The sequence below is a fragment of the Opisthocomus hoazin genome, chromosome 28 (assembly GCF_030867145.1).
Source record: "Opisthocomus hoazin isolate bOpiHoa1 chromosome 28, bOpiHoa1.hap1, whole genome shotgun sequence".
NCBI classification, from domain to species: domain Eukaryota; kingdom Metazoa; phylum Chordata; class Aves; order Opisthocomiformes; family Opisthocomidae; genus Opisthocomus; species Opisthocomus hoazin.
In genome coordinates this window covers 2,968,293-2,996,270 of record NC_134441.1, presented here as the reverse complement: position 1 = coordinate 2,996,270, position 27,978 = coordinate 2,968,293, and the positions used below count along the sequence as shown (strand labels likewise).

At 43.2% G+C, this 27,978-nt stretch overlaps 1 protein-coding gene across 1 annotated transcript in view; it reads left to right on the top strand.

The window, feature by feature from the left end:
* Positions 1-27,978, top strand: part of ANTXR1 (ANTXR cell adhesion molecule 1) — a 109,891-nt gene that overhangs the window by 26,264 nt on the left and 55,649 nt on the right. The window contains exons 9-12 of the mRNA XM_009936576.2: positions 433-493; positions 4,111-4,209; positions 14,002-14,071; positions 14,365-14,443. Coding sequence (XP_009934878.2) covers positions 433-493; positions 4,111-4,209; positions 14,002-14,071; positions 14,365-14,443 — 309 coding nt within the window. The remainder of the gene's footprint in view (positions 1-432; positions 494-4,110; positions 4,210-14,001; positions 14,072-14,364; positions 14,444-27,978) is intronic.

The window sequence follows — 27,978 nt, the reverse complement described above, 5'->3', positions numbered from 1 at the left end:
AACAGCTTAGCTTAAACTTGTGGCATTTTTATTTGGAGTTTTGGCCTGCAGGATAATTTTGAGGAGAGGCGTGCCTGCAAAAAGAGGGCAATGCCATTGCCTCACTAACCCTGCAGAGTGCAGCTTAGTTGTTACGGATCATAGTCTGCATAAGAACTTACACCACGGGCAAAGGCAAGCTTGTACTGAGATACTGGAGAGTGTTGGCATCTGTTGCCTTCCTCCATAGCAGTAGCTTGGAAGAGCAACGACACCTGTGTGGTTTGTTTAAAATGAAAAGCTAAGATGGCATAATTGTGACATGAATGCCAAGTGCAGTGTTGAGTTAAGCATTTGCATGAGAACATGTGCACTCTACCTCTCATGCTTTCAGATTTGTGTTTCTATAGAAACAAATCTCAGAAACTTCATGACATATTTTCCGTCTTTCAGATTTTGAAGAAATCCTGCATAGAAATTCTGGCGGCAGAGCCTTCCAGTATATGTGCAGGGGGTAAGTATAAACTGAGGCCCTAGTTGTTCATGTTGCCTAAAATATGTCTTTCTGTCCATCTCTAGTTGCTGCAGAGTGCAAAAGGAGCTAATTAACTGGAGCTAAATCTTTTGCTGTTTTGATTAATTTCTTTTTCATTTTACAGTAGCTTACAAGTGTCCCGTTTCTGCCAAATGATGTCCAATAGGATTTTCTTACAGAAAAGGCTTGTATTTGACAGTTTTGCCTGTTTTTCAGTCAAACCAGTCTGCCTTACTTGGACGGTGCCAAACTTGAAGTAGATATGCTGCAAAATTACAAACTAAATCAGAAAATAAGACTTTGATTAATTTTAGAGTTTCGCAAATTCATCATCTCAGAGGCTAGTTGAGGGAAGTGCCTCTTAAGAGAGCAGCAAGCAAGTCAAATGAGCAAGCTTTGATCTAAAGGCTTCTAATACTCTTTGAACAGTTCTTAGGCATTTATGGTTGATACAGTGATGGAAAGGACTAGAATTTAAGCATCATTCAGCTGACTTGTGTGAATCGTACTGGCCCCTCTTTGGGTGCTTGTTCTAATAGGATTGTACTGTGTGTACTGTGATTTTAAACTCCTGGCAAGCATTTCTGCATTCAGCAGAACCCAGCCTTTTTTGAAGAAAGCTTGAGAACCATTTTAGCCTCTTCCATCTGCTTCCTGTGAGTTCTTCCCATTTTACGAAGTGCGTCCTAACTTTTTATTGTATGTGTAGCAACTCATTAAGTAGAGAGCTTGGGAGCAGAGCTGAGGTATGTAGAGAGGAATGAGTCTCTGACCATTTCTGCATCTTTTTCTTGAATTGATAGTCCAAATAAGTAAGCCGCTTGATGTTTCTTCCGTGTTTGCACTTCCAAAGCAGCTGCTTTAATCATCCTTCCTGCTTCTCCTGTTCCTGAAGCAACTGCCTGTATACCTAAACGTATATAGGTAGTCATATTTTTCCTAGCAGATGCAAGACACCAGGCTAAATGCCCAATGAGTACCAGGCATCAGTTTTGCATTCCATGCATGCTACTACAGTAGTTCTGGTGTTTTGTTTTTTGAAGCCAGGATCGCATAATTGACATAGAATCATAGAATGGCGAGGGTTGGAAAAGACCTTAAAGATCATCTAGTTCCAACCCCCCTGCCATGAGTAGGGACATCTTCCACTAGACCAGGTTGCTTGGAGCTCCATGAATTATAGTACTTAGTCATGGACTTCTCATTTTGCCTGGCCACTTAAATAGTTCCTTTGTTAAAAAGGGCTCCAAAACAGGGCTCTATCTACCTGAGCATGGTAGATGATTGTTGTCATGACAGTCTCTAATACAGTGCAGTGATGTTCCATAAATGTTTAGGGAAGGAAATGAAGTTGTATGAAGATTCAGATCCACTTTACACACTTCCAGATTTTTTAAAAAAATATTTCCATACTTATACAAGTGATAAACAATGATGCTTATGTAATGTCGTAAGCCAGAAAGCAACTTACAACCATCATTTATGACCATCTTTAATATTTTCTATTGTGCTTGTCAGTTGCTTATACATCTTATCCCTCACATTTATTGTGTCTTAATGTACACCTGTATCCAGTAGGGCCAGCTGAGAGAAAATGTAGAGGGGCTTCATATAAACCGTTTACATTGGAATTCAACCGGTACTTCACAAGAGGAGCAATGTTAACCTTGAAAAATGCCAACAGTTTAGATGCCCAATTCAAGGCCTCATTTCTGAGTTTGGGCAAATACTCCATTGCTCTTGAACTGCAGCTAATTCCATCACTTAGAAGTTTTAGACTAAGGAAAGTGCCATTGAATGTGGAAGTTATGTGCATTTGTGTATTTGACATAAATTTTAGTGAGTATAGCTCTAATATCTTTTGTTTTCTTGTTTCTGTGCACATCCTTGAAGAGCAGTTGTGAATTTTACTTTTTTCTGGAAGGAGAGAACATGAGGGCTCAGTTACCTGAGGCCACTCTTGCACTGCAGACTGGTCCCAGACACTTGAATAATAATTTCAGCAACAACACATGGTTCTGAAATGCCGGTTGCTTGATGATTTGGTTTTGTATCAGTACAGATGTGCAGGGTGCATACTGTATCTGTTCATTTCAGTCTCAGAGGCAGGATTCCCATGGTTAATCTGACATCATTGATATGCTGTTCTTTGACTGTATTTGAACTCTCATTGCCCAGCAGTTGAGACTTCTGTGATTTCTTTTAAGTATTCATCAGCCCCCGCACTTCAGAACAGAGCTCTTCTCCCCCGTTCTTCCCAAATGCTCTTGGACACACATAATGGGCCTGCGAGGCAGCTTCCCTGGCTAGATGTGGTGGGATGATTTGCAACTTGGCTGTAAAGGAGTGGGACCTGGAAGAGAGCCCAGATTCCAGAGCAAATCTGCTTTTTTTGACAAGTACAGTGTGTGAGTCCTTAAGAAGATGGGGACTGTAGAGTGCAAGGGGAAAACTTTGAATCTGCAAAAACTAGGTTCCTGGTTGCTCCTGGGAATTTTAAAATCAGGGTGGTGCTTCTGATGCACTGTGATTACTCCTGCATTGTCTTGGACAGTGAAACATTTTGTGTTCAAACCATATTCACCAGTGAAACATCAGTGGGGATTATCTGAATGTCTCTCCTTGATAGTAACAGGAATTGTGGGGGCTGTTTTCTTTGCCGTGGGGAACTGCGGAGTTTGAGTCCCAATGGCTGCTGCCAGAACTTTTCTGGGACTATGGCCCTGTTTCAAAACCTGGAAGTCTGAAAATGGTGCTTTCCTTGCAAGGCAGTCTTAATGCTGGTGGCTGCAGGAAGTTCATAAACCTTTCCCAGTACTAGGTCCAAGTAGCTGGAATAACAAGGCATAGTAAAGAGTGGTCTGAAAGACTGGTGAGGATATGATCTCATTGCTAAGCCCTGTTTGTTCCAAAAAGAATTGCTCAGTTCAGTGCTCAGGTGCGAGTGACTGTCCTTGATGCTTTCTGCTTGCACCACAATCTTGTAGAGCTGATCTGGAAGAGTAGCAAAGAGGAAGATTTGGGGAAATGCCCACGGACTCTGAGATGGTAGCATTTGTCCAGACACCAGAAAGCCAGTCGGCTGATGAAATCCTCTGTCATTGTATGGAGATGAGTCCAGCCAAGGACTAGGCTGTGCAGGCTAGTAGGGCGGGAGGTGACAAATCTCATGGCAACCGATACGATTTTGCTGTTACCTAGCAAAGTAGCACTTGAACTTCTCCAAGTTATCTGTCACTGGAAGATCTTTTCCTTTGCATGGAAGGATGCTTTTGCCTTTCTTCACCCAAAAATTTCTGCCATTGAAAATGGCAACCTGGGGAGGAGAAATCTCAGTGTCCAGGTCTGAAGCTTAATGTTTTCACTGCAGGTCAGTTAAAAAGTATCTGTTTGTTATTTCCTGTTTCTATAAAGTTGAAACTGGGTAGGGAGAGAGAAAAAATTCACTTTTTAACAATTTTTCAACTTACAATTCATAGTTTAACAATTTTTATCTCAAGAGATGTCAAGTGCAAAGTTTTGACCTATGTGCCTTGTGTAAATGACCATTCTTTGCCTTGCTATGTATTGATAATCTACTGTCTCTTTTGCTACAGAGTCGTTCCAGGTTGTTGTGAGAGGAAATGGATTTCGACATGCCCGTAACGTTGACAGAGTGCTCTGCAGTTTCAGGATCAATGACACAGTTACTCTCAGTAAGCTGTTTGATTTTTTTATTTATTTTTTTTTTTTTTCCCCTGACTCTGCACTGGCAGGCATTTGCTTGCAGAACATTTTGCATCTTCAAGTATCTTCACTGTGAAGGTAATTATGAGATGAGGAGCTATTAAATTTGCAGAATGGTGTGAAGTTGAGGGAAGGCTAGCCTTGGCACATGGCTCCACGAAGGGTTGAAACAGGTAGGAATCTTTAAGCTTGGATCCAAGGGTAAGTGTAATGGCATGTACAAGACAGAGCTGCCCTGGATGTAAAAAATGTTGTGACCACAAAAGAAAGCTTGTCTAGTTTTTTGTTTCACTGTACAAGCTTTTGCTGTAAGTGACTGTACGTAATTTGTATTAGCTTTCTACTATTCAGTGTGTACTGTTATGCTGGACTCCTCTGTAGTAGGCAGGTTCTGGAATTGCCAACTCTTGTGTCACTAAGCAGAAAGCTTGGCTGGCTGTGGTTCACATTTGCTTAATTCGGATGTGGTGGGTGTTGAGTTTATGAAGAGCAGAAGCTGGAGGGCTAAGTGTCCAGGAAGGAGCAGGTGACATTGGAGGTGGAAATAGGAAAGGAGAGGGATCCGAGTAAAAGCACTGAAGTGAGGGGGACATGGTGAATTAACCATTTTGGAGGCATAGCCTGAAGAAGAGAAGGCTGAGAGGGGATCTTAGAAATGCTTATAAATATCTGCAGGGTGGGTGTCAGGAGGATGAGGCCAGACTCTTTTCAGTGATGCCCAGCGACAGGACAAGGGGCAATGGGCACAAACTGAAGCAGAGGAAGTTCCAGCTGAACATGAGGAAGAACTTCTTCACTCTGAGGGTGACAGAGTCCTGGCCCAGGCTGCCCAGGGAGGCTGTGGAATCTCCTTCTCTGGAGATATTCCAGCCCCGCCTGGCCGCGGTGCTGTGCAGCCTGCTCTGGGTGACCCTGCTTGGGCAGGGGGTTGATCTCCGTGCAGCCTGGAGATAAGTGTTGGAGATGTGTGAACAAATGAGAGGTGGCTTTCAAAAAAAAAAAAAAAAAGCTTGTTCTTTTAAGCTCCATAAAGTCAGACCCAAACTGGACCTGTGGCCAGAACTCCTTAAATCTGGATTATGGCTGCATTTAGCTGTTGAACCATGTTTTGTTTCTCCCCAGAGTTCAGATCCAAAGTTTTGTTTGGATCAGGTGTGTTATAAAGTCTCTTGTAGTTCTTCAGAGCTGGGCAATAAGCCTTCCCTTCTCTCTCCACCTGGAAGGTTCCAATGGAAATGAAATTGCTGCTCATATGTTTAGAAGTTTTCATCAAAAGTCTGAAGCCCTGTGGTGCAAACCCAAAATCTCTCCACCTGGAAGGTTCCAATGGAAATGAAATTGCTGTTCATGTGTTTAGAAGTTTTCATCAAAATTCTGAAGCCCTGTCGTGCAAACCCAAAATCCTTTCAATTTGGTTGCTGGACGCTGACAGTTTGCAGCGTTCGTAGTTTGCATGTCTGCTGTCTTTTTTCAATCAAAATGTGAATATCCCATATCAAACAAATAATTTGGGTGAAAATTTCCACTTTGTGGAGGAGCTACTTTCAGTTCAAGAGAAATGGTAGGGGCTTAATTTGAGCTTTTTATTAGGGGCTTTAAAATAGATCTGTATCTTGGAGAGAAAGTATTGAAGCTGTGTATGAAATGAGTATACTCTATTACCCCTACTCTACAGGTGGGGGAACAGAAGTGCTACTGAAGGTAGCAGCTCCAAATGAGCTAATCGCAGACAAGCATGCAGATGTCCTGACACCCAGCCTAGTACTCTTCTTACTGGTTTATGGGGCCTCTTCAGAAGCTAGAGATTTGGTGCAGGTCTGCTTTCTGGATTGTCTGTTCTTTATTCATTTCGGCCTCCATATTCATCCAACAATTGTCCTTCTTAGGGCCTTCTTTGCATTGTGAGTCCTTGCTCTTACTTTTTTAGGTAGGGAAGTGATATTAATGCTATCCTGCTTTTCTATCTTATGTCAAGTCTTTTGGGCACTTGATTTGCTGTTCCACTTTTTCATCCGGAGGAGATTACTTGCTCACTACTTGTCATTAGCTTGAAAGTTCCCTCTGTTACGTGAGGCTATGCTAGCTGTGACCTTGCTGTTGCATCCCAGTTGCTTCTCAGCTCAGCTTTCTTACAGCTGGACGGCTCAGGAGTAAGGCATTCGTTCCTGGAAGACATCCTGAAGTCTTCACAGAGCTAAGAATGTCATCCATCAGCTTTCCACTATTCAGTGTGTCCTGCCTGTGGAGACACAAAGCCATCCACTGTTGCCAGTGGGAGGAACTGTTTGCAAGGGTTACCTCGCTCCCAAGCACTGCGATCTGGTGTTGGTGGGGGTAAGGAGGAAGACTCCTTCTCTTTTTGTGTGATGACTGCTTATCTGGCTAAGTATTTTATTATGGTGTCTGTCACTGTAATTTTGTAGTCTCTTTCGGGAAAGATCAGCTTGTCTTAGCGCAACCCATGGGCTTTTTTCTTTTTGTTTGAAGCTGTCTTCCTGTGTCCACAAAATGACTGGAAAATGAGAATAATTGCCAAATATGTCCCCTGCCTTCTGATCTGACGTAGTCATTGTGTCCTGAATCGATGCACAAGTGAAAAGTGAGCTCATTCTCCTTGGCACTGCACCAAGACTTCTCAGGTTTTGTACAGCCCTAGATTGTTTGATGCAGTGACCTGGAAGCGAGGGGCCTCAAACTAAATTTCTGAGTTCAAACTGTTCCCTGATTGAGGGAACTCAACAGTTGCTGATCTCGATGTTTTGCTTTACTGGAGCCTGCAGCTCCAGCCTGCGTGCTCCCTGTGCCTTTGTGGCACATAACTGCAAACAGTTTAACATACGAGTTAACTGAAGGAGAATTTTGTGGAAACCTTATGGAGATTGGATAGCTCAGCTGTTTTTGTTTGCTTGAAACCTCTCAGTCTCTGATTGTGTCAGGGAGGGAGGTATTTTTAAAGATAACACTAAGCCAACAGTTCCTGAAACCTTAGATTATCCCAGATGAGATGTAGCCCAGCATAGCTAGGACTTGCTGAGGTTAAGTGCATGAGCTAATAGATTTTTATTGGGATTACTGGCAGAGAAAAGTGGCAGGTGAAGAGAGTGTTGTCTCATAATGTTCATGGCTATGGGGTAAAAAAAAGGAACATCTGTAGAAACCATGAAGAATATTTGGCTGAGCAGAACAGTAATCAGATGTGTTCAACAGCAGTGTGTTTTCTGCCAGCAGCAGGACCTAGGAGAATTGGTTTCAGACTGCACAGAGTTAAAAGTAATTATACAGGCCAGTGACTTACGACTGCTTTGTGGCGCTACAATGTCTTGGTCTGCCCAGATTGTGCAGGATCCAGCAAAGATAGTTCTTGGCATAGAGGCAAGCTGTCTTAGGCAACTTAAAACTGAACAGAGAGGCGAAAGACTGGTGAGGAAGCAGCATGCACCACAGCAGAGATGGGGCTAGATCTTTTGCATTCTAGTGAATGCTCTGAACGCTTGGCCAAAACTGATCCTTTGCACCAACTGGGCTGCCTTTCAGTACCGAGTACCAGAAGTGAGGGAAAATGAGGCAGAGACAGTGGGAGCAGGACTTTGCCAGGTATCAGTGGACAGTGAGCTGTAGAGGGAATGGTATCCCAAAACTGCCCAACAAATGCCTTCTAAAAATTGTCTTCTGTTTTGAAAGCCTAGCAGGTTACTCCATTTTCCCTGTCTTTCATTTTCCCTTGCAGCACAGTACTTTTCTTGTGATATCTTCTTTGCTTTCTTACAGCTTGGTCACTCTTACCATAGGAGCATTTTGCTTTGCAGTTCCACTCTCTAATCTCTGATTTCCCCACTTAATCAGGTCACTTTAACCCTTCACTGAATGTTTTCCTTTAATTTTCTTATAGTAGCTTTTCCCCTCTTTCTGCTGCTGTACTGGAGAATGTCCATTGATGTGTACAAAGTCTATTGGATGGTTTTGGGAGTGTGACCTTTATGGCAGATACAACCCATGCCTCTAATTTTTTTCCTTGGCATCCTATTTTGAAGGGTGGCTCAAGTAATTGCTTGACAAAGAATAAGAAAACATGAGAAACGATCACGTCCCTCAAATGTTCTCCTAGCTTTCAACAAATTGCAGTGTAGGAACTTTTGAAATGGGATTCCTGTGCAGTTACCTCCAGCAGACTTCTCTGCAGCTGCCCAGGCCGAGTGTGGGGGAACAAGTGCAGAGCAGTGAGGAAACTTGGGCTGAGTGAGGAGGAGAATCTCTGTGCAGTGCGGAGTGCTTTACCAAGCTCACTTCTTCATACTGTATGCTGCTGCGGGACCAAGATGGTCTCTCACTGACGTTAGTATATGTGTGCAAATAATCATGATGGAGCTGATGGTAACAGCTCTGAGACTGGAGTGGAGCTGTTGCAGTGCTGGACCGAGACTCCTGCCTGGGAGTGACCCTGTTGTACTGCAGCTCGTGGTGCTCTCCTGAGCTGCCAGTTGTGAGCATGTGCAAAGTAATAGCGTGGTGCTTTGCCAAGTTCTGTTAGTAGTCTTGAAGAGATGTGTGCTTGTTGAACAGAATTGTATGCACAGCAAATGAACGCATCAGAGAAAAAGCAATTCCTTCCAGATCCTTTTTCTCCATCTAGAGATTGTTATGAATATGATATCATTGTTCTGTGCTTATCTGTCTCTTCCCTCCATCCCCAAACTCTCCTCTGAATGGCTTTGGCATTCAAAGCTCATGTGTCCCTACACAAAGCAGAGCAATTATAGCATGATCTCAATATGGTTTTCATTACAGCATTAACAAAACATTTCTTATTTATGGGTCTTTCTCAGTTTCTCTAGCTCAAAGCGTTCCAGTGTCTTTCTACATTCGTGTATCTCCACAAAATGGGTTTGAAATAAAAACTTTGCTTGCAGAGTTGTCACAAGGAGTGGCATAAGAGGAGTCATCAGCCAGGAGGCACGGAGATTGTGCTTTGGTAAGCAGTGCAGAGAATTACAGAGGTATTTTGTCTCATCTGAGGTGACAAAGGGACAAGGAAAGTGCCCAGGCTCACGAGTGCTCAGGGCTACCCATCTTGAGCAGGCTGAGGTACAGAGAGCAGCCTTCTTAGCACAGGTGTTCCTGAGGGAGTCTTACGTGATAGCAGCCAGATTCCCAGCCCTGGTTTGGCTGTACTAGTCTGATAGACCAGAGTCTTCTCTCCTGTAGAAACAGCAGACTAGGTCAAAGCATTTTCTGAGATGTACTTTAGCTCAATGCAAATCATAAATACAGGGATAACAGGAGGAAATTGTTAGTCTCTGATAAACAGGAAGTTTGGCAAACAGCTTTTGTAGCCTTTTCTGGACTAAAATATTGCTGATGTTGCGAGTCCAACCAGCAGCACTTGTGATATTGTGGTGGCAATTTGAAAATGTTGTGCTTTCTTAAATCCTTCTGTAAGGGATCTTTGCAGTCAGTTTTCAGTATGCCAGTCAGTTCTTGGATGAACTGTTAACCAAAGAAAAGGCTGTTAATTGTAGCTTGGTTATATGACAAAGGGGAAGTACTCCTGTCTGTCTTGGTCACTTACTTTGGGTTTTTGTATAGCTTTTTTTATGAAGGTTTGCTCTTCTCTGTTAAAACATCATGCATATATTGAGGCTTCTATTATTATGGTTGGGAAGTACTCCAAGTCCTGGCTTGCCAAAAGGTTACACCCTGCTAATGGCAAAAGAAACTATTCACTAATGCTAGGAATAATAGATTTTACAGGCTACAGATAGCTGTCAAAAGGTGTAGGAATGGTGGGTAGCGGATTACAGGAGTCTGAGCAGGAGAAAGTACCTTGTTGAAAGGGCATTCACAGAAAACAGATGTGTTTTTGCCAGGTGTTTGACCCTTCTCCATTTCTGCACACTACTCTGAGCTGCTGATGCGTCAGGACTGACTAGTTTTAGTTGCCCGTGTGTACTGTGTCCTGTGGGGGTTCTTTGTACAATGAGAACCTTATTTTGCTTGAGGGAGTAATCAGAGGTACGTAGGTAAGGAGTGAAATGTACCCATTACTGTGGACAGACCTTCTCAAAAGTGAGGCATTGCAATGTTTCCTGAAGATGTCCAAGCTCTGCCCTTGATTGGTGTCTGAGATGCGATCAAGGCCTGGGCATCCTTTCTGTAAAACTGGCAAAGGAGGCAAAGTGATTTCTCCATGATTACACAGCCAGCTAGTGGCCAAGCCGAGAACAGAAATTGCTCTCTGGATAGCAAAGTCAGCGACATCGACTTGAGCACTCTGCCTCCTGCCTTCCACAGCTCTTCCACTAGTATTGTTAGCCAAGAGGAGTCCAAACCATGAACTTCAGATTTTGGCACGAGGTCTAGAGTTTGGGAGCATTCAGGCCCATGTCTTACTGCACAGGAATACAACAAGATTTTTTTTCTGTAGCAGATGAGAAAAGCGACCTTTTTTCAAATGCATCTTGCAGATACAGATGCAATAGCAGATGAGAAGTGTTGTTTTGCTTCGTTTCCCTATGTAAGTTTTCCAGGAAGGAGTCAGATGGCCAGAGTTATGCAAACCAAATGGATCTTCTTTTGTTTAGAGCAAAGGAAAAAAGTGGCTCATTTTTGTGGTGAAACACAAACATTCTCCAAACAAAATAATCTCTCCCTGTAGCCAGCCTGGCCAGCCACGAGTCCCTCTTGGGACTTGGAGTCTGATAAACTTTCTAGAGAGGCATAGACTTTAATGCAAGTTGGGGGTGGGAAGGGAGAGAAAGAGAAACAAAAAGCTAAGGAGATCTAAGTAAAAGACCTTGCAAAATTAAACCAGCTTTGGTTTTAATAAATGGAGAATTCTTTGGCCTCTGCTGCCAGTGTTAGCAGAGGAGAAAACAAGGCATCGGTCTTCATTCTCTAGACATGCATACGCTGAGACAATGTCATAAATTTGTGGGTGTTAATGTTATCTTCTTAAGGCAGGGTGAGAACCAAACTGCAGGGCTGGATTCACTACCACTGCCTTGCTTGTGCAAAGTGGGAAATGCTGCTGTTTCGTTTTGGTAACTCCATTGCAAAACTGAGTGCCTGTATATGATGCAAGCTTGTCATAAATCTGGTGCCTGTGCTGTAGGCGATAGGAAGTGAGGGATGTGCATTGTATTACTACATTGCATGTTTTAAATGCCTATTGTCTGTCTGCCTCTCTTAATGAAGAAGCAATCTTTCTAGATATTGTGGGGTTGCAAAGGAATACCCTGTGCTGAAAACATCTGCTCCTAATGTTTAGTGTAGTGGAAGCGTTTGTATGTGTTCTTGCACTGAGGCTGTGGGAAAATAGCAATGATATGGTGCTTCGGAGGCCAACAGCAGGAGCAGGGATCTAGAGGGATCGCAGAAGCTTGAAGACTGCTCTCAGTAGGTGAACTGTGATGCAGAAGCAAAGCCTGTCTGTGAAAACCATATGGCTGGCTAAAATGTTTCGCTTTCAGCTGTTTGCTGTGTCAAACAGTCCTTAACAAAATAACTGCTGTGGGTAACCCAAAAATTCAAATACGTGTATGTAAGCATGGGATCTGCTGGAAGCTGGAAGCATAAGGAAAACTTCAGTGAAGGCTACCAATTTCATTACTATTTCATTTTTTTAATGGAATGTAAAAAAAAAAAAAAAAACACCCAAACATTTCCTAACCTGCCTGAAGAAATAATCTTTTATATTGCTGTCAAAGCAAAGAAATAACACCGGTATGAGATAAGGATTATAATGTGTGAGAAGAATTAGTAGAGCAGTAGTACTGCTTTCTAAAATTTTGTATTCAGTGGAAATGTCTCCTTTAGGAATGTCTGGGAAAGAGTGCTTGACCTGGTGAGTCCTGCTTCTGCATGAGGGCACAGACTCTTGCAGTCTGTATCTCTTCTGATATGATCTGAGCCTCATCCACTGCAGTAAAGTGTGCTGCGTGACCTTGCTTCTGAGTGAACCCTGCTGAGCAGGGGGTCAGGGATCAATAGTGTTCTACTGCTGTTGCCCTAATCATTTGTTCACCATCCCCGTGAAAAAATTTCGTTGCAGCTGAGTGAAGAATGGACAAGATTCACAGCTGATGCAGATATTACTTTAAAGAAGGTTGCCACATTCTTTGGCTTGTGTCTCTTCATGGCTTTTTCTCTTTCCACTGGCACCTTAAATGGAATTGTAACTTGCACAAGTTTCCTCAAAAACAAAAGACCAGACAGTCAGAATAGTTCAGCTCTTCATAAGATTGCTAAACAATTTGGTTAAACTCTTATCCTGCTGCTTACCATTCCCTGTTGCTTCCATGTTGCCAGTGTTGTGTACCCTGGGAAGTTAACTATGCTGTTGTGAAGTGACTTCAGATGGTTAGAGACCCCAGGTTTGTGGTCTGTATTTCAAATAGCAAAGCAAGGTGGGAGTGAATTATACTCGTGTTTCAACATGGCACCATAGAATGAAGGTCTCTTCCACCCCGCAGTATATAGAGATGAGTCAAGATTTGGACTGAAGATGAGATTTGGAACCTACAGGTTTGAGAGGCGAAGGGGAAGGAATCTGTCAGGAGAGGAGGGGCTTTCGAACAAAGTGAAAATTTTAACTGGAAGATTTTAGGAAGCTGGTAATATTTCGTAACAGCTTGTTGCAGGTCTCTAAGCATCTCTGTGGAAGGCCCTAGAGATGGCTGTAAGTACAGCTGGTAGAAAGCGTTCTGATGCAGTGACGTGCTTCTAGAAAATGCTGATTCAGCAGAATCAACCTCTCTTGCGGGTATGTGTGGTTTTCAGTCAAAATAAACCCCAAAACCACCCAGCCTGTCTGCCTGGTTTTCTGCCATCCTGCCCAATCTCTAGTCAGCTGACAAATGGTCTGGGAAGTTCCTTGGGATCCCTGTCTGTTTGATCACCAGAGAGATGGTATAAAGTTCTGATTTAAGTCTACAAAAAAATAGTATTAGCTAATGTTCCTGTTTCCCAGGCAATTGCCTATTGATAATTTTTCTCGCTCCACTTTAAAAACCGTAGTATAATTCAGGTTGAAAGGTTGAGTTTGGGTTCAGACAAGTCTGCCTTGCAGTGCAAGATTTTCCATAATAAGTGATTTTCTTAACTCAGCTATTTCCAATTATATGTAATCTGTTGCAGCTCCATCTGGTCTCCTGTATGGAGCGGCTGTGAAAATTTGCTCTGTTCAAAAAGCTTTGTATCTTCCGTTTGGTTGTGGCTCAGATGTATGGCATGATAGATTTCAACAGCACGGAGCAGCTGGAGGAATGGCTAGGGTGCTGCTTGCAAGATGTGGGTGACGAGCGGCGCAGGGCTTCCGATTGCCCTGAGGCATTCGGCTCTGCCAGGGGTGGGTTGTCCTCAGCCCTCAGCAGTGGGCTTTGTGGAACAGTGTTTCACAGTGAGAATGACAGAGCGCCATGGCAGCCGGAAAACAAGACAGTTTTCATGAGAGCTCTGCAAAGTAATGAGGAAGGAGGGTCACCTACTGCATTTCCCCATCTTTCTTCAGGGATTAAATGCCAGGTGTTGAATTTTTTCCTGAAGTGCAGGGTATCTACCATGACCTTGTATTTACTCTGTAACTCTGTGGGCTAAAGGCATGCTTACAGTTTCCTCAGAACAACTGCTGTGCAGGAGCTTTTTATCCCTCACACAGTGTTTGATTTTGTTTCTGTATCAAGAGTGAGGAAAAACATTATTTAAGTTTGGTCCTTAAGGCCTGTATTACTCACCAGGTAATAAATACCAATATTTCTTTTTTGCAGATGAGAAGCCTTTTGTAGTGGAAGATACCTACTTACTGTGCCCAGCACCTGTGCTACGAGAAGTTGGCATGTATGTTTTTTCTATGTATTCAGATATTTACTTTGCCTGTGGGAAAACGAGCTGCATAGTCTACTATAATCTGTTGTTCTTATATATATATCTAATTCTGACATAGTCTCTTGTGCTTGTTGGATTAATTGCCAGTTGTGCATTGGAGTACAGGGGAGAGAGCACCAGCAGTGTGAATTAATCTGTACAAAAGGCTTTTCTGTGCATCAGGAGTCCAGGTTCCAGAGGATATTACCTAGCAGAGGATTATGGACTAGCTGGCTTGACTTTTCTTGTGTGGTTTTATTTTTCAGGGAAGCAGCTCTCCAAGTCAGTATGAACGATGGTCTCAGCTTCATCTCTAGTTCCGTCATCATCTCCAGCACACACTGTGTAAGTTTTGATTCATGTGCCGAAAGTGATTCAGTAGGATGGTGGTACTTAAGAACAGATGTTAGTTACCACGGGTATTAGGGCTTCCAAGTTGAGTAAACCTCATTTGCCAAGAACCTGTTTCCCTCTTCTGAAGGTGAGCTTGTGAGTGTGGTGGTATGACAGTGGGTGTGTTATGTGTGCCGCAATGTGGCAAAGCTCTTGAGTCTTCAGTATACATCTCAGACTCTGTATCTGCTGTGGGATGCAGACCAGGACAGGACTAGCAGCCAGTGGTCTGGAGGTGTCTATATCCGCATGTCCACTGCACAGTGAGCAAGAAGCAAGTCTGCTGGCTTTGTTAGCTAGTCTCTTTCCTCTACAGCAATGGTGCTGCTAATTGTGAAAGGCATATGGCAGTGGTGATCACACCCTTTGTGGAAACCAGTACGGTTGCCAAAATAATGTGGGAGATTCTCCACTGAAGTAGCTGGCTTATGGCTGGCATCCTTTGTTGCCAGTAGTGAACTGCTGCACTCAGTCTCTAGTGGAATCAGGTAAAGGATGATGAAACCATGCATAATTCATGGTATGGCTGAAGATCCTGCTTCTGTTAAGTCATGGCTGTTGGAAATAGAGCATGAAATGACTTGCACTAAAGGAGGTAGTGGAGGAGTTAGCTTTGAGTTCAGAGCAGTCCTTTGTGCTTCAGTGTGTTCAGCTTGATTCGTCTGTGTGATTCTTCTGTGCAGGGAATCATAGAATCATAGGTTGGAAAAGACCTTTAAGATCACCAAGTCCAACCGTCACCCCAGCACCACCATACCTGCTAAACCACGTCCTGAAGTGCCACATCTACATGTTTTTTGAACCCCTTCAGGGATGGGGACACCACCACTGCCCTGGGCAGCCTGGTCCAATGCCTGACCACTCTTTTCAGTAAAGAAATTTTTTCAAATATCCGGTCTAAACCTCCCTTGATGCAACCTGAGTTGAATGGTTGAGATGCTGCTTTAATTCTGCTGTGTACTGGCTTGACCTATTTTTTGGGAAACCAGAGTATTCTCACCAGAAAGACCTGAAAAATCTGTCTGTGGCCTGCTTTTCTCCCTATCCGGTAAAGGCACATCATGTTTCCATACAGAATAAGTGAAAGGCTAAGCTGTGTAACATCCGATTGCCAGCAGTCTTCTGTGGTCCACAAAGGCTGATGCACAAAATGAGAAAGTCTTTTGTGTCATTTGATCTTGATAAGTATTCAACAAGGACAAGATTGTATGGAGAGACAGTTTTCAGAGCTTACATGAGGGGTTATATTCCAAAACTTACAAAGACTTCCTTATGCCTTAAAAGAACGGAATTTATTTTATTAGTTAATTTTTTGGTTCAAGTTCTCTTTGCTCACTGGCACAAATGTGTTTGCATGTAGTCAGCAAATTACAGGAATACTTTCCAATGTTTTGTTCCTGTGAGGCAAGACCTGAGAAAGATTTCTTAGAGAAAAATTATTCCTTCCTGATATGCTTTCTTCTGGGGATAGGATTATTATTTCTAGGTTATAGGAGACGAAATATCTGTTCCTTTTCTATTGTTTTAATATCTGTAAGGAAACTTTTGAAAATGCTTGTGCTTCATGGCAGTGCCTACTACTCTGATGCCTCCAGACTGGGAAACTGGATTTGCAGTGCAGCTGAGCGGCCAGAATTGAAATCCAGATTCTACATCCAAACCTAGACGCAGCGACATTCAGTGGCTGCTTTGAAAATTATATCGCAGCCTTCACTAACTGAGGAAGTTTATTCTGAGTAAACAGGCATTTTGTCTTTGTAGTAGTGTTTATTTTTTTCAGGGTCTCTAAAGATATAACTGTTTACTGTGACTGCAATCCCCTCTGATTAAGGTTACAAGGGCTTCAGTCCTGAAAGTACCCATATACAAAATGTGCACTAAAGGACTTGATTAATTGATTTCAGACCTGAAAGTTAGGTCTGTTTAAAGATCTGCAGCCAAGGGGGAATAGTCAGAAAACTGTGGAATGAAATGGTAACATGCAGGGAAAAAATTCATGGTTTTCTTCCCTGTGTGCGAACTAGCAATCCGTGCTTTGTGTTTCCTCTGTGCTGTATTTCAGAAATGGTCAGGTTTGGAAAAAGGTCTGGAGTGTCGTCTTCAAAAAGCTTCCTAGATGGCAGTCAGTAGGGATTTAACATGGCAGCCCCACGCTCGCTTTAGTGCGAATGCCTTGAACCCCCATCTAGTTGCTCTCCAGAAATGGCTATTTAATGGGAGAAGGACCAAAGTTAAGGGGCTTGAAGGCCTGATAAGCTTTGATTTCTTTATTTTTTTAATGTAGCTCCACAACAAAACCTTCCTGTGCAACATGTAAATAAACTGCAAATATGCCATTTTCCCTATAAACAATACCTGTGCTATGAACTACCTGTTTTCAAGGACTATTGGGAGGTAATCTAGGGAAGAAAACTGAATCAAGAGCATAGCTGAAACAGACAGCTACATTCCCAGCAAGACCAAAGATGAACAGTCAGTAAAGTCAGTCAGACTTTGACTCCCAAGTTACGAGTGCAGGTATTTGAAGATCGGGACAGATGGAGCCTGTATGTTGAGCTATCTAATAAGCTTTTTTTATCACCCTAGCTGACAAAAATTTTAGTGTAGGTTTTCATGGTAAGGAAGTTGGGACAGTTTCTCATATGTTAATAGGGCAAAGCTATTTTATGTTGGTGTAGGTCCCAACTTTTATTTAGTATCTAAAGACTCCTAGGAGCCAGGCAGCTAAATAAATGACAGTTTTATTGAGCAGTGAAAACTGTAGAAGAAAGAAAATGCTTTTCATCTTAAACAGGCCACTTTTTGGAAAGAAACAAGGGATAAAAGCCTTTGCCTTTTCTAAAAGTGCATCATGGCTTCAGTGCTGTAGCTCAGCAAGGACCGACTCCTGTGATTGCCAGAAGCAGGGAGGGAAGAGCACTTAGTACTCCTGTGCTCACACTGTGTTTTCTGAGTGCCACGTGCTGAAAATGGGTTACTGGGATTTTTTGCCTTGCCCAGTGCCGTCATTTTTGTGAGGTTGCCAGTTAAAAGTGCTTTTCGTGGACTGTGCTGCCTTAATAGTCAAATACTGAATGCGTGGCAGAAAGTGTTCTGTGCATTTGTCGCATGTATGGTATGTCACTGGTTTGTGTCTCAGAATGCAATAATGTGCATGCCTTTGGTATAAGCTGACTGCCTCTGGAAACAGACAGAGCATTTGCTGGAGCCCATATTGCCTAACTGAAGTAATTATTTGCATTTTTTTCCCTTGAGGTGTAAAAGCTGCTACAGCATTTCAGGGGTGAGAAAATGAGGGAAGGTTAGGAAGGAAGGCAGACGTAATGATTGATTTCATCTCCGTAATCTGAGAGACACTTAAATACATCTTGCTTTCCAGCATTAAGTGATACTACTTGTCAAGTCTGTCAACACCAAATTAGACCTCACCGTTTGAACATTGGTTGGGGCTTTGGAGGTTTTATTTTGTTTGAAGGAGTCATACATACAGTTAAAACAGCCTCAGAGCTTCTACCCGTGCTTTCAAATCTGAGTGCTTTGGAATCCACTTGCCTGGACTGCATCTGTCCGTTGTGCTTTGGGGGACTTCTCTTCTTCCCTAGCTTTCTGTCTCCTGAAATGTGGCAGGCTTCAAGGTTTGCAGCCCAAAAAAAACGCGCAGGGGGTGTTGGAAATTAAATGCATGGGTCCTGTTGTATTCTGCCATTTGCTCAATTCTTTGTGCTTTCCAATATCAGAGTACAGGCATGACTGTATATGCCTTTATACCTGCTTTTCCATGGGACTTAAGGAATTGCTGATGTAGTTTCCCAAAAAATAAAATTTCTAGACGTGCTTAAATTTTTGTTTTTTAAAGCGAGTCCCTAGGCTTTCCTGGTACTTCACTGCAGTTCTGTCTTCTCTGTCGAAAGGTAATTGTTTTTTCATTTAACAAAAGAGAACAGAAGAAGATGTGGGAGAGACTTGTAAAGATGCTTTTGTTGCAGAGGATCTTTCAGCATTTCCGCTTTGAAGTACATTTTGGGAAGACTTGCAGTCACATAAGTGATCTCAGCTGGATCAGGTGGAGCAAAATCTTCATTTAAGAAAGAATAAAAATTCTTCTCACTTGGCCCAGTTATTTTCAAGCCTGAGGTATGAAACAGTCCATGGGAAGTCTTTTGGGGATTTTGTTTTGTTTTTCTTCCTAGGGATTTTCAATATGAGTTTTTAGAGGCAAGAGTCAATTACACATGGGAGGCCCTTTTGAATCCCTGGTGATACTTACTCAGTCTAGAATTTGCCCAGGCACATTAGCCAACAAATGGAACTCCATATGCAAGGTCTATCTGACTTGCTAAGAAGTATCGGTCAGAACAAATCTTGACTGCCCGATCTCATGCAGGGGCCTTAAGTTAAAGATGGAGTTGTCATTTTTTGGAGGGAGTAAAAAGCATAGACTGTGGAATTGCATGGGACCGCTCAGTTTTCAGAATGTGGTCTTTACCTTAAAGAAGAATGAAAGAAAAAAAATAGAACAAGCTTAGTAGAGGAGAATTTTTTTCTTTCAGTGAATGTGACTCTGGCTCCCACCCTCATGTTAGTTTCTCAGGAATAGTGCTTTTGTTGTGGTTTCCACCATCTTGGCTTTTCTACTGGTTTTGGTGGCTCTGAAGTCTAATGGGAAACCTGACTGGACAATGCCAGATGCCCTCAAGATGATAGTGTCAAAGCATGTATCTGTTAGGGGTGGGAGACAAAGGCGTGCTGGAGAGAGACCGGGGTAATGCACCAGCTGCTTGGAGATTATAAAGCAAGCCTACCCTAGTCAACCATGTCCCTGCAGGTGCTTAGGGGCTGCAGCATGCGTTCTCAGAGATCTGGTGGAGGGCAAGAAGAGGCACGTACTGCAGGGCGAGGAAATTGGGAGGGCTGTGTTCTGGTCACCCTTGCAGGGTGCCTGCAGCAGCCCTGGAGAGCTGGGCTCAGTAGGCAGGGGCCTGTATATTGTAAAAGGAGGGCAAAAAGGGTTGGTTTTGCTTGTTGGAGGAATGCAGTGATTTCCACTTATCTGTCAAAAATGGGCCAGACACAGGAGGTGTTGTGGTTGGGCAAAGCATTTGTTTTATTATATTATGAAATGCAGATGGAACCCTCTAGCTTAAGGCAGGATGATGCTGCATGTAAATATCAAGCTTGCTTGTGCCCTCTCTGTGGATGGCCAATACTATTTTTCATTCAAAGGTTTTGCTAACTGCACGCCCTGGACTGAGGATTACTGGCTAGCTTCTGGTAAAGCTGCTAACAGTGACTGGGCTTATTTCAGAAGCAAGAGGCTAACACTGTGTAAATCAGCGGCTGCAGACAGAAGTTTAGTCCTGTTCCCCATTAACTTAGGTATTACCCAGCTAAACTAAGACAGGGCTGTCCTGAGTGTAATTTAGGATGTTATTTGGCCTGGGCTATGTGACCACTGGCAGCTGCCCCAACAGAACAGGGGAAGGGATGGAATGAGACCCTTCAGGTTTGGAGACAGCATGCTGTTTATATGCTTAGCTGGGGGATAAGGTGCCAGCATCTCCAGCATGACAAAGCTCAGCTGGCTGGAAGTATTTGATGAATTTGTCTCTTGACTTGTTTGTCTTAGAGTTACCCATTTGTTTATCTGAAGTTGGTTTTTCAATATCTGTACCTTTTAAATAATGTTTTTCTTTCATTTGGAAGTTCCCCATGGGGGAAGGAATCCCCCCTTCCATACAGAGGGCGATGAGGCTGTGTTGTTAACTGCATTACCTGAGTAAAAGAGATCAAAACCATGCAGGCACATCCGGGTGACCCCTGCTGCTGGTGGAGGTCAACAGCAGCCCTGAGTACTGAAAGCCTGCAAAGGCCAGGCACACGTTAGGGGCAAGGTATTGCTTTTAGAGTGATGTCCTTAAGCCTGTGGCGTTACACTGACCGAGACAGAAGCTGGGCTGGTTTCTCTGCGTGCTTTTGGACAAGGCTATCTCTTCTCTAAAGAATCCAGTGGGGATTTAAAACCCTTCCTCTCTTCAACCCTTGGAATTGGTTGTGACTGCTTGGACTGAGATTTTGGGAGGAGACTACCCTTGAAAGCATTCTTTAGGAGGCTTGTGGATGGATGTATCCTGGGCATCTGTTTAGCAACTGGGTCCTCCGGTCCTGAGTGTCAAGGAGATATTTTAGTTATAAATAATGTTTAGTTGTCAGAACTTGCCAACATCTGTGTCTGTTGCTTGACTCAAATTAGAGGCCCCTTCTGGGGGGCAACAACTCCACCCCTCCACCTTCTGCTGATATTCTTACTCACTTGACCTTTGTACTTGCAGTCACCATTAGGGATCTGACTTGCTCTAGGTGCTGTGCCACCACAGAAGACGGATCCTGCCTCCAAATTGCTGCTGTCTAACTCCTTGCAGCAAGGCTATTTGCTTGAAGTGTTATAATGCTCTTGCTGTCGGCTTTCCAGTGCCTCAAGGACATCATCTGCCAGGGTGGGCTGGGCTGTCTGCTTTGCAGGTAAATGAGGTGCCTGTGTTCTCTGTTGCAGAGGTCTCTGCACAGTATGCTAGCAGAGGTACCTGTCACTGAATAAAGCTGTCAGTGATTACAATAAGGGCTCTAGAAACAATTGTACACATTTAGGTGTGACTTTACCATACAGAAATGGTAAATTTTCACATACCATGAAAGACTGAATTCTTGTTGCCATGATTGGTTTCCTCTTTCAGTGTTTAGTGCTAGATTTTTTTTTACGTGCCTGCATTTATGAAAGAGACATTAAGGCAGAAAATCAAGATTAGTGTAGCCTCCAGTCCCAGTCAAATTTGACACCTTAAATCACTACAGGTGTTATCGTGTGGCTGCACACTTCCTACCTTTTATCAGACAGGCAGAATATTTTCATTGGGTGGCAGATAATTAATGACGAGAGTTTAAGAAGTAGTTTCATTCCACTGCTGATGTCCACGGACCTTTGATAGTTGAAGGCACCAAGAACTATAGTTTACTCTCTGCTAAGCGTAAAAAACCCATCTTGCAACAGCAATAATATAAAGCATAGGACCACAAATGCAGTGCAGCTGAGCTAACTCAGCATCTGCTAGTGCTAAGACTAAAAAAAAAAAATTATTTCTCCTTCCTCAGCTATTAGTCTCAGTGTACCACCAATTTCATATGCAAAGTTGCCCCACATCAGGCTTTAGTGATACCAACACAGTGTCCGTTGCTTTCATTTGCACCTGTTAATGCTTGGGCAGTGTGTGCCACAGGGGTGTTCCCACTGCTTGAAAAAGAATGGGCAAGTAATGACTGGTGGAGTTGGGAAGCTCTTAAAAAGGAATTTACTCCTGTTCCTGTGTTAGGAGTTTGAGGAACTCAAAGAGGGGAAAAAATATTAAATGCTGCCTTATGAATGTGTATGCATGCAGATGTGTACAGAGGAGGTTGCACACCAAGCATTGTCAGGAAAGGGAATGTGCGATAGAGGAAACAGTTTACAAGGCAGTGTTTAGAGACAGAAAGTCAGTCCTGCTCTGCTGACTGAAGGGCTGCTGCCAAGTTCTTCAGTGCAAAAAGAGAGCATCTCGGAAAGGAGCCAGGATGGAAATTAAAATAAGTCTTTGTTCATTTTCTAAAATGCTCCCAGAAGAGGAAAAACCACTAATGACCTCTTGCACTAGTAACTATCAGACTCAAAACTGGAAGGGAGGTGAAGAGTGCAGGGCTGCAGTGACAGTGTATAATGGGTCTTCCTGGGCAGCTCTCGATTGGAAGAGCAAGGAATATCACCAGGTGATATTCCTATACTCCCTAAGTGACCTACTGAGGAACACACGATGCTTCTTTGCAAGAAGGTGAAATGATGAAGGTGCCCACACGTGGGCTGGGACAACACTTCCGTGGCAGGATATTAGACTTGCCTCCAACTAGCATTGAAACTCATTTTTATTTGCTGTGTGTGTCCAGTTTGTAACGGATGTCTTCCCAGGTCACACCCTGCTCCTTCAGGAGGAGGGCTAGGGGAATTATGCTTGCAGAAAGGAGTGCCTTGCAGCTGAAAAGCAAGGGATGTGTTGGGTCAGGGCAGTTTGGGGAAGTGACTGCATTTCGGAGGCGTGTGCAGTGCCTACACTGGGCTTGCCCTTGTAAGCTAGAGTCCTCTCCAGTGTCAGTAGATAGCAGTCCCTCCTTATCTGAGATGCTGGTGCTCCAAAACCACTCTTGGATGGGAAGATCTCAAGGTGGCTAAGCATGCTGCCAGGCAGTTAGCTCTTCCACAGTCCTGGACAGGATTTCAGATTTTGTAAACCAGAGGAGAGCTGCTGGCTGGCAGCTGGGCCAAGCTGTCCCTTTGGCTGTGGAAAAGGGGCTTCTTGAAACTCTACGTGTAGAAGCGAATGGATGCAGTGGCTTATTGCACCTGACAGCAACTTGGGGCAAGAGCAGGTCTTGCATAGGCAGATCAGAGAACTGGTTATCTTATAATGAAGCAGGTCTCTTGATGGCAACCATTAATAAATGGCTTGGGATGATCAGTGAGGTGACAGGTGGGCACCAGACCTACTATTCTGGAGAGAAATATTCCCTCTGGTCTCACATTTCCAGTTGTAAGGGTGTTGTATTTGACAAAAGGAGGTGGGTACTGGCACAGCGTTACTACACTCACTACCTATGTCCTGGTTTTCTTCCTGTGGCTGTTTGAAAGACTGAAGGAATTTGCACCTCTGAGTTAAACAATAGTGGATGGATTTGATCTTTAAATACGATGAAAGAAAAACTTATAAGATCAAGAAGGCACTGCAGGCTTATAGTAAAAACTAATGATGCCCTTCACTGAAGTTTTTTTTATTATTATTATTCAAAAGGAATGTAATTCAATGCTGAAGTAGGGTTTTTTCAATTGTGACTTTGTTCTGGGCTGCACAATTAAGGCTCTGCTAGTTATCAGTGTTCCTAAGTCTGCAGGCAATTAAAGTGCATTCACTATTGTATCAATAGAGGCTTTATGAAACTGCAAAGTAAATTTAATGAGCACTTTCCTAGACCCTTGACCTGTATATTATTAGTTGAGGTATTCCTCTGTGGGAACTCCAGGGCGTACAATTTCAGGTTTGTTTCTAAAAGATTGTTCTTAAATGCTCTATGCTACAAAAATAATAGGTGGTGAATGTTTTTGCTATCATAGGTCACCCTAAGAATTAAATGTGCAAAGATTGTTTCAGTCTAATATTGCTGCATGGGCTGTTTTATAATATCCTTAAGTGTGGCAGACATGCTACAAACCATGTGTTCCTATGGTTTGGGAAGCAGGGATTCACAGAAGAGACCAATAAGTTGGGAGTGGAGTAAGAATTGAGGAGTCAAAGATTTGGAAACATGAAAATAGTTTGTGGATAGGCAGACTTTTTTCCTGTGACAGTGCTGAAGTTAACTAAAAAAATATGTGCTATAATCTCTGCATGCAGGTACACCTCTCATAGTGAAATCCCATTTAACATTTAAATTGAAACAGAGCATTTTGAAATTGTGCGTTTGAAACAATGAGGTTTTTTTATTGAAATGTTTTTCCTTCGGAAATGTGATTTCAATTTAAACTGAGTTTCAGGAGGAAACTTATCCCAAGCACGTCTTGTTTTGTGCGTTCAGGTCATGCTGGCATGTTCACCTTGTCAGACCCATGGCAAGCCACCTGTGAGGAACTTCTGCTCAGCTTGGCGAGGGGGGAGGTGTACATGAGTGTTAGCTCAAGAAAGGTGCTCCTGAGATTTTTTTTGAAGTGCTGCTTGAGTACTACAAACTTCATAGACATGCACAGAGGCAAGACATTCCAGAGCTGTAGCATGCTGTTCTTCTTTTCCTGCCTTGCAAAGAAGTAAACCCAAATCAAACCATAAATGGTTGCTGTTATGAGGAAGTCTAATTCCACAGAATTTTGTCTGCTCTTATTCCAGTTGCTGTTCATCTCCTGAAATGGATTTAACATACTTCTTATTAAGAACTGCCTGCAGGCACAAATGGAAACCAAAATAACTGCTTAGGTTTCACCTCAAAGGTTTTGTTGTTTAGCTACAAGCGATGGGTGACATAGATGGCTGTTTCAGAACGGGAGCTCATCAGTACTTCCTCAGTCAAAACAAACATCTACAACCAAACATGCAGGGGGAGCACTCAAGCTGCTGGCATTATTTCAGTGTAAATGTGTGTACAGATTGAACCTAAAAAGAGCACTCAAGAGGCCTCTGCCTTTGTGCTAGTTGATTTCAGACCTGTGATGGCCCAGCTGCAAAGCCAAGGCTTGCATTCTCAACTTCAGGACAAAATCTGAGGCCTGACAAGATGCTATGACCTCTGCCTGTAGCTGTAGGGTGTGATTATTAAGATGCTTATCTGTAGTTGGAGTGCTGAAGGCTTGCAGCTAAGAGGCCCTTCTCCCTTTGATCTCTGCTGCTTCCTGCAGTGAGGCTGTGAAAATTGTGACACCTGAAGTATGACAATTAGCAGGTGGTGGCATGACTAGTAGAGACCTGAGCAGATGTTCAGTGATATGAAGTCTTACCACTATTTCTAGCCTTTAGTTCAGAGTAGGTCTCTTGGAGGTGAAATTCAGGGGTCAGTAATAGAATTTGGAGCGTTTTACCAAACCAGATGGGATGTCCCTGGGAGCTGGAAAGCCAAAGAGGAGGGCAAAGGCCTTTGGGCCTCAGCACCTCTGAACGGAGAGGTGTTTGTCATCTGAAGACTACTGACTCCCAGTACTAATGGAGAGCACATACAACTGAAGAGGGAAAGCTCACCAGTCTGCAGGGTTTTGTCATGTTGTGTTTTTTCATAAACTGTCCCACCAGACCCTGTTGCATTTGATGCAGGATCCCAGATGCAACGCCTTACGCATGAGGCACTAGCCCAGGACTGCGCAGGCTTGAAATCTACCATCAATTCTGCTGTATCTCACTTTCAGAAGTCTTGCTAACTCTTCTGTTTAGCTGGAAACTTTTTAGTATTTCTTCTGAAGGAAAAGTTCAGCTTGTTTTTATAAGCATAAACACAGCAATTGGGGATTAGAGAATTGTTTTCCCTGACCAAAGATCTTTCCTTGTAACAGAGGGAGTAATGATTGCTCCTCCTTCCCACCATGTGTTTGCCTGCTCTGTTTGGAGTGTGAACCCTTCAGGGCAAGGGTTGTCTCATGCTCTGGGTTTATACAGCATGTGGTGAAGTGAGGCTTCACTGGTATTTATACTGGGCTGCAAAGCAAATATCGTACGATGCTGGAAAGGTCTTTTCTAAGTGGGCTCTCATCTCCTTTCAGCTCTGGAAGGAGAGGAGGGAAACGGATCATTGCCAGAGGGGTATCTTGTTTCACAGCACAGTAAACTTGGAAAAAAGGAGCTGAGAACACCTATGCTGGGTGACCTAGAGCAGGTATTTCTTGCATCCCCTGCTGAGCTTGGCTCCCACTCAAGCAGCTTCACATAGATGCCGGTCAGAGAGGGTAGCGTTGCAGAACAGTGCATTCAGTGAGTTTTCATTTCCTTTTAGAAATTAGGCCAGATAGTTTGTTATATTAAAAAAATTCCTGTGTGATAAAATAAATTATGGCCATCAGTTTCTTTTGCTGTGATGGTACACTCCCCAAGGGAGTTAAGCAGAAATGGAGAGTGTTTCCTTCACAATAAAAGCTGCCCGAGTCTCTCTGGTGTGTAAAGGCAGGGTCATCCTTTGTCTTCCTTTCCCCTGTTGACTAAAGGATGTTTAAAACTGCTTCTCCTTTTGCTCCAGGGAGAAAACTGTCAGATTTTGGATGCTTATTCAAAACTGTAGTCAAGATTTTCATAAAACTTTTTCAAAGTACGTTGTTCTTGCCCTACTAACACTTCTGAAGGCTTTCAGCATGTTTATTGCTCTTCGTGCTTGGAGAATGTAAAAAAAAGTTGGGTTTGGGGGTTTTTTTCCTAATGTACAGACCCTGGACTGGGATACTGGAGCCATTCACATCTTCCCTGTCTCTGGAATGACATTAACCATGTTTCTCTTTGTAAGCACCTAAGGTTTAGCAGTGATAAGTGTAATTTAAGTTGTTGTTACTGTAGAGCCACTCTGAAGTGAGACTTGGTTACATGGCTGTCTTCATACTGCTGTTCCCAGTTCTTGGCAGCAGTGCAAATGTTTCTGCACTCCTAGCCCTGAAGCAGTAACGCCATCAGCTTTCCAGCCTGCACTGGAGGTGATATCACGGGGCTGCATGACAGCCTGAAGTCGCCTGGTGCAGGGAAGAGCTGGAAAGGCTACCACAAGCTCTTCTGCGCAGCTCAGGGGACTGATGGACTGCCTGAAGTCCAGAGAGCAGCTAGCTGATGGGGCACATAGCTTTCGTTTGCTGGAGTAGAGGGTGCAAAACCAAATTAAACAGAGTATTTAGGTTTCTTACTTTCCAGTGAAATCTGTAGGAGTTAGGACTAAGTCCTTTTGCTAAGCCCAGCCTTCAAGGCCTAGTAAAGTCAAAAGCTTGATGCCTGAAGTTTAACAGAAGTCTATCCCTCTTAGGCACAGCATGAAGTCAGCACATTTAAACACATGCTTAAAGTTAAATTCATTTATTGCTGTGGTAACAGGCATGCATGCTACCCACCCCCCTCTCCCTGTAAATCGGCAGTGCATTATTTCATCAGCCACAGGACATGGACACATTTTTTAGACGCACCTAGTACTTCATTCATCGCTCCTGAATGTCAGTGGTTAAAGCTTTGTGCACTTTGGAGTTGTTATTCCATGTTACCTTTCTGGAATGGCTAATGTATGCTGCAGATGCCAGTGCAGTAAAGTGAGAAACTAGGAAATAAAGTCTTGAACAAAAATAGGAGGATATGAAAAAACCAAACCCAAACACGACAAAAAATACCCATCTGGTGCGTAGCAGTATTTTTTGGAAAGCCCTCAAAAATAAGCCATAGTTCCATTGAAATGCCAGTGAATTGATGTATGTTTGTTTATGAACAGATGTATGTTTGTTTTTATTTCAGAGGCATTGAGGATGTCGAAGATGAAATAGGAGGCTTAAAATCACAAACTGTCTTAGCTCCGTGTCTCTGCATGATTGCATACATGCTTCCTGGGGCACAATTTTAGGAGCTTGGTTTTAGGCAGCAATCTCAGTAGGCAATAGCAGAAGACCTCTGGAAGATGAGTCATTTCCTCTGTGGCATGATGATCACTGGAGTGGCCATCCTTGTTTGCTAACTATTAAAGGAATGTGCATGCACCTAGTTTATACAAAACTTTTTGTTAGATGGGATCTTCCCAGGGATTGCGTGCATGCCTTAGAGGAATGTGTTTCTTTGTAGGACAGCGTGTATCTGAATGTTTGTGGGCAGATTTAAGGAAATAGCTGATGTTGTTTACTGGATCAGCCTTTGCCATCCCTCCCCTCTTCTCTCCAGGAGTACCTACAGTCCGAGAGGTGGGCTGAGTTTCTGTGTTGTGACAAA